The sequence below is a fragment of the Mastomys coucha genome, unplaced genomic scaffold (genome assembly GCF_008632895.1).
Source record: "Mastomys coucha isolate ucsf_1 unplaced genomic scaffold, UCSF_Mcou_1 pScaffold15, whole genome shotgun sequence".
Taxonomy (NCBI): Eukaryota; Metazoa; Chordata; class Mammalia; order Rodentia; family Muridae; genus Mastomys; species Mastomys coucha.
This window is the reverse complement of record NW_022196897.1, coordinates 1,334,329-1,340,953: the sequence shown is the minus strand read 5'-3', so window position 1 is coordinate 1,340,953 and position 6,625 is coordinate 1,334,329. Positions and strand designations below refer to the sequence as shown.

The following is a 6,625-nucleotide window of genomic DNA, read 5'->3' as shown; positions in this document are numbered from 1 at the left end:
GAGAGAGAGAGAGAGAGAGAGATCAACAGGAAATAAAGCATGAAGATCAAGTTGCGCAGTCACAGTTACCTTCCACCTCTTCCTCTTGGATGTCTAGTCTAGATGGCAGCTTTAATATATAAGTGTACAAACCAAATAAAGTGGCACCAATTCCTAGAGATCTTTGACTTGAAGCATGCTTTTTACTGCTCCAGGAAACACATGGCTAACTATATCTTTACACGGGAAGTTGGTTACTTGAGGAGAGACTTTTATCTTGGGACCCAGAGGCACCCTGTTGCTATAATACACATGAGCCCCACGGAAAGGTGACCCTGCTAAAGGCATTGTACCAGATTTAGAAGTTGGGTAGGTCTTAGAACTGCCAGTGTGAGCCTGCTGAGTTTTGTTGCAGCATCGAAAGTGTAATGTCAATCTGGATGTGCAACAGAATGTGAATTGATCTTTGGTAGTCATTGATATCGACTCTGCTTAGGGTGCCTGCTGCACCCTCAAAGCGGGCAGATGGAGACTTCTCTTCTCTCGGGGTAACTATTGGATTGTTTTCCAGTTTGCTCCTAGCCTGAGGTCAGCAAAGAACATTCCCAGAGGAAGGAACATTGGGTCAGCAGCCATGGGGGTGACTGTCTGGTGGAAATGGACCCAGAGGGTCTTTCAACCAAGAGAAGGCTTGCCATGCTGGGTGCCTCCTATGCATGTGGGAAAGCAAGGTGGATGGCTTCCATTTTGCTAAATGGAACGTGTTGATATTCTTCCTTTGCAGGCTGTGGAGGGACTCTTTTAGGTGATGAAGGTATATTGGCCAACCCTGGCTTTCCTGACAGCTACGCAAACAACACTCATTGTGAATGGACCATCGTTGCTCCTTCTGGAAAGCCTGTCTCGGTTGGGTTCCCCTTTCTCAGTATCGACTCTCCAGTTGGCTGTGACCAGAACTACATCATACTCTTTAATGGTCCAGACGCCAACTCACCACCCTTTGGACCATTCTGTGGCATTGTGAGTAAACAAGCACTTTTCTTTAGATTTTCACATGTGATTTTTAAGCAGTGAAGGTAACTTTAGGCACATGCAAAAAACAAAGCTGTAATTCAGTGGTTTTCTATTTTGGGAGCATGAGCGCTATCTAGTGGCAGATATGTCATATGACAGTTTCCACTGAAAGCAACAGAATCCAACCTTACTAGGGAGTTCGGGCACTGTTCCTAATTTTTCTCCTCTTTATTCACTTGGTTCTTTGAATCAAACAGGGCAAGAATTATATCACTGGATATATAGAGAATTAAAAAAGTATAAAACTTATTTTAAAACTTGTAAAATGCCGGGCGGTGGTGGCACACACCTTTAATCCCAGTACTTGGAGGCAGAGGCAGGCGAATTTCTGAGTTCGAGGCCAGCCTGGTCTACAGAGTGAGTTCTAGGATAGCCAAGGCTACACAGAGAAACCCTGTCTCGAAAAAAAAAACTTATAAAATTTTATTTTTCCCAACATTAGAAAGTACATCAAAAATTTAAAAGTTTGAGAATTCTATGTACTCGCCAACCTTTCTTTGAATACATACACACATTTGTATATTTGAATCCATACACATACTTGCATATTTGAGCACATACACTTGCATATCTGAATACATGCACATATCTGCATATTTTATACTGTTTATAACTTACTGATCCTCCATTAACACCTTCCCACATTGGTGAAGAAACTCTTTTGATGTATTATTTTCCATGTACCTGAGTATAGCCTGGATTACTGAACTTGTACCTGTGTTTGGGAAGTAACTTCTCCCAACTATATTCACCATTACAGATCTGGGAGACATTTGCTAACTATATCTTAATAGGGGAAATTGGTGACTTGGGGAGAGATTTTGATCTTGGGACCAGTAGGTACCCTGTTGTTACTATATGCAGGGTAAAATAAGAGAGATAACTTTATATTATCTTTGTATGGCTCCTGTGTGTAGATTTCAGTACTTTCTAAGCAGTCAGCTCCATTTGAACCCACAGTTAGCAGCCCGAGCTGTAGGAAGAAGAGTTCACTCTGGACTTTGCAGATAAAAGACAAAGGCACTGGAAGGTGGATGACTCCCCCATCACCTTAAATCCAAGTAGATAATGGATACTCTGGGTCCATTATCAAATTATACTCCTTCCCACATGTAATGAGTTTTCCATTTACTCTATTATTTAACAATTTTAGCCCTTCATATAAAGCATAAGAATAAAAGAAATAAAAATAAAATGCTGACATAAAACACCAGCCTCCTGGCTGTTTTGGGAGGATCTGCATGTGCTTTATGTCGCAGCAATGATGTGTGCCATTGTTCACATTAGTTCAGATACGCTGAAAACAAAAGACCAGTGAGATCTTACCATTACCTTGCCAACCATTGCTTTGCAGCCTTCTGACTCTGGAGGAATTCCTTCCTATTACTTAATGCACTAATTACTGGCGTGTTATACCTAGAAATATATATTGTTTCACTATTAGAACTTATATAGAGTTCCTATAGGTAACACGTTAAGTATGCTGATATTTCTAGAAATATGTTTGATTTAAAAAATAACCTTTTTTCCCCTCTTCATCAATTTCAGGACACTGTGGTAGCACCCTTTCATGCTTCATCAAATCGGGTCTTCATAAGATTTCATGCTGAGTATACAACAGTTCTTTCAGGATTTGAAATAATGTGGAGTAGCTGAATCAGGAGAGCTGTGTATAACCCCAGAACTCCGGCTCTGTCCCGTGCTGTCAGACGCAACCCTGCCCAGAACTCTGTGACCCTCATCTCCATCTCCACCCAAGCCATCAAATATGGACTGAGCTTCTACAGCCTTTACAAGAGAAAGTGCATGACCAATTATATACATTTGGTGTTCTGAAGGCAGAACATGGCGTTGTTCCACTCAGGTGCACACACTATCCTTACTGGATGCATCATTTAGCGGACATCTTTTATAGGACATTTTTAAAGGGTGGAAATTATCCTGGCACATTGGTGTTCATTTTTAAAAGTTGATGAGACAAATAGATGTATTGTTTCCACTATACAGAAGCCAAAGTATGGGTAATAAACATTTCTTAAAACCGTACAGTTTCATTGTCTCCAATTTTAACCCATTGCGATCAGGTTTTGAACTGTGGCTTGGGCAAGAAGATTTACTGTGGCCTCCGAAACTGGTCTCCATCAAGAGCTCCAACTTCTCCTTGCCGTGCCGAGTCTCTCTTCTGATCATTCCCAGGACTCTGTGCTATCCTGCCTGTTGAATGTCCACACACCTTCTACTCACTTTTATTCATGACTCCACCGTCCTAGAACTTCCCTGTCATTTTCATCTGTTGCGTATTTGTCCCAACCACACTTTCGTACACGAAGGCTGCTTCTTTCTTCACGTGTCAATTAAAAGAAAGGTTTGTTTCGCTCTCTGTTTTGGAGGGTTTGTTTCCATCACACTGAAAAGGGCATGGTGGACCACGCAGTAGGAACAAGTACAATACTTGGCAGAAAACCAGGAAGCAAAGCACGACCAGTAAGTAAGCCATAGTTCCTCCCATCCAGGCTTTTATGGCCTCCCCAAATAGCGCCACCAGCTGGAGACCAAAGGTTCTGCAGCCTCCCCAAGCAGCTAACTAACTGTTCAATCCAATAGCCTGAAGGGGGCGTGCCAAACGCAAACCACAGCGCATTAAAATCTCAGAAATAGTCAGCCTTACTCTCCATTGCAAGACGACTGTTCCTCTCTTTACCTTTGCACACGCCTTTCTTACACAGCTCGAGCCCTGGCACCCTGCATGGTACACTGCCCACATCATACAGAAATGCATGCCACACTTCTAGCCTGGTAGTTACACCCTCAACTCATTCGGGCCTCAGTTCTTATTCTACGTGCATTTTAGTTAACAACTTCGTGTTATGCTTCATGCCTTATTCCAAGCAGCTGCCGTAGCAGACAGGAAACCAATGTATGTTTGGTTGTAAAAGCTTGCTGTTTCAGATTTAAACATGTTAGTAAAAGTGAATTCTCAAAGAAATAATGTTCCAAGAAGGAGCATCCCCTAGTTCTGAAGCATATTGTATATATTTCTATTCAAGTTAAGCCAAGGATACAGAACATTCTCTGTAGACAATTATATTTATTAACAAGTATAAAAGATGCAGAGACCCACAAAACAAAACCTTGCATACATGAGCTTGTCCCTGAGTGGTGGGGGATAATATTTCTAGATCAGTGGTGTGTTGCAGTTGTGTTTTTATTTGTCTTAGGGTGTGTGGGTCCTGCAAGCACTGTCACCTCAGGTGCCCTAGCTCTGCACGCTCTCAGGTGCAGCACACTCTACGCTTTGTCAAGACTGAGCCCATCCCACAGCATGATGTTGCCTCCTGTGGGTAATTAAGAGAGGTACTCACTGCTTCCCTTCCACAAGGAAAGCAAGCGCTTTCCAGAGTTTTCCATGGTTTCCCACAGATCAGACAGCTTCATAGAAAGAAACTTAGTACCAGTTAACTATGCAAAGCTAAGTCTTTGAGACACGTACTGAATGGGAGTGTGGCTTCAGCTTACTTTAACACTCAAACACAGGAGAAATTGTTTCTGTACGAAAGTATGTCACCTTCAACAGCTCTGCTTCCATTAGCTCTGTACATATCTCCAGTTCATGGACAATGCTGTATTGGAAATGTGGTAAAGCAATGGATAACATCATTAAATCCAAGGGTCGGACTACAGGTGTGTACTCCCATGCTCAGCCTCAGCCTCAGTAGTTTGATCTGGTGAAACTTATCTTAACTCATCTCCTCAGAACAAATTGGCAAGGGATTATACTTTCTCACTCCCAGAGCACTTCACACTAAAGCTTAGGACACACACACACACACACACACACACACACACACACACACACACGAGCACACCCACACACATGTTCCTTCCAAGCTCCTAAATGGAAGCCCATAAAGTCATCGGTATGAGGTGAAGTACCAGACAGCAGCGTCATTTGGAGTTAATGGAAAGCTGTACTCTACATGACTCTGTAGGAATTTAAAGGAAGCACAAATGAGTTAAAAAAAAATAAATGTAGATAAAGGGAAGTGCTTGCTACCACCAAATGGAGACAATCCCAAGGTCATAGATAAACCACTCACTGGAAAGACACATGGAGGCTTACAGCATCCTATCTGAGATCTCAGCAAGAGCTTCCACTTCCTTTTGCTGCCTCCTCATGGCCTAGCAATAAGCAGCTGAATGCAGAACTGGAGGCAGCTTTCAAATCCTCTGAGATCCAACCTATTCCTTCGTACTCTGGGGTCAGGGGTGTGATTGGATTCCACTGCCCTTCCACCCACCCCACCCACCCTCCACCCCCCAAAGGAAAACAACTACACTTCAGTCCAAAGATCGAGTAGCTGCTGAGTCCCACAAGGCAAGTAGACTCTAACACATATGCTGGTAAGTAAATGCAAGCAGGCAAAGAAGAGTGAATCTTCCTTCTTCCAATGTCCTTATGTGGGTCTCCAGGAGAAGGTGTGGCCCAGATTAAAGGTGTGAACCACCAAGCCTAGATCTGGGACTTGTTTTGTCCCAGGCTGACCTTGAACTCAGAGATCTCCTTGCCTTAATCTCCCGGGATTAAAGGTATGTACTACCTTGCCTGGGCCTAAGCTTTTTATAGCCACCTTAAGATCTCCATGTCAAGATCCAGGTCAGAAACTTGTGTTTTCCGGCCTCAAGATCCAGATCACAAGTGTGCCCTCCAATTCTGGATTGTAGTTCATTCCAGATAGAATCAAGTTGCTAACCAGGAACAGCCACTGCAATTACCTTCGCATCGCCGTGATGGTCGATGCCTTAGGGGAGGAGGCTTTATTTTGGTTCACAGGTCAGAACACAGACAGTGATGGCAGGGGAGGATTCAGGTACGGCAGGAGCTCCTCATCTTCTGGGGGACCAAGATGCAGAGAAAGCATGAGAATGGAATGGAAATGGAAGCTGGGCTTCAGTTATGACTACATCTCCTGCTCACCCCTTCCCATGTCCCCTCTCTCTCAAATCCCCTGATCCCCCATTTCTCTTTAGAAAAGAGCAGGCCTCCTACTGATAGCAACATCATAAGATGCAATATGACTAGGCATATGCTCTCATATCAAGGCTGGCAGGAGGGAAGGCTGAAGTTGGAATGGATTGTATGAGAGAAGAATTAAAAAAGAGAAATTTAAAAAATATTGAAGCTTTAAAATATTGATGATTCAGGGAAATTGATATATAAAAAAGCCAGGAAGTAAAGGTACATGAAATTTTGAAGCTAGAAAGTCATAAATGGATGTTAAATTGAAGGTAAAAAGACACCTATTTACATAATTCCATCGTATCTTGTCTTGTAGCCTTTAAACTATGAAGGGAAAGGTAGTAACATTAAGTGAAAAAATGGACAGACTCCACATTACTCAGGCAACTGTCTACATGGGCAGGATGCACTGGGAAAGATGTTGTTCTAATAGTATCTCTCAAAAATTCATAATTTGTCCAGTTTCAGAGAAACACATGACAAGTTCACAGGCAGGTCTTTGAAGTATCTGATCTCTGCTCTCAGCAAATGTCTAGCTTAAGAAGTGAAGGGGCT

General features: G+C 42.8%; 1 protein-coding gene and 1 long non-coding RNA gene across 3 annotated transcripts in view; one reads left to right on the top strand and one right to left on the bottom strand.

Annotated features, from left to right (window-relative positions):
- Cubn (cubilin) overlaps positions 1-3,099 on the top strand; it is a 219,199-nt gene extending 216,100 nt beyond the window's left edge. For both annotated transcript variants that reach the window (XM_031369044.1, XM_031369045.1), the window contains exons 66-67: positions 764-999; positions 2,602-3,099. In XM_031369044.1, the coding sequence (XP_031224904.1) occupies positions 764-999; positions 2,602-2,709 (344 nt within the window). In that variant the 3' untranslated portion in view covers positions 2,710-3,099. The remainder of the gene's footprint in view (positions 1-763; positions 1,000-2,601) is intronic.
- The window catches only part of LOC116089719, a 7,912-nt gene that overhangs the window by 429 nt on the left and 858 nt on the right, over positions 1-6,625 (bottom strand). The window contains exon 2 of the long non-coding RNA XR_004118453.1: positions 5,827-5,944. This is a non-coding gene — a long non-coding RNA (uncharacterized LOC116089719). The remainder of the gene's footprint in view (positions 1-5,826; positions 5,945-6,625) is intronic.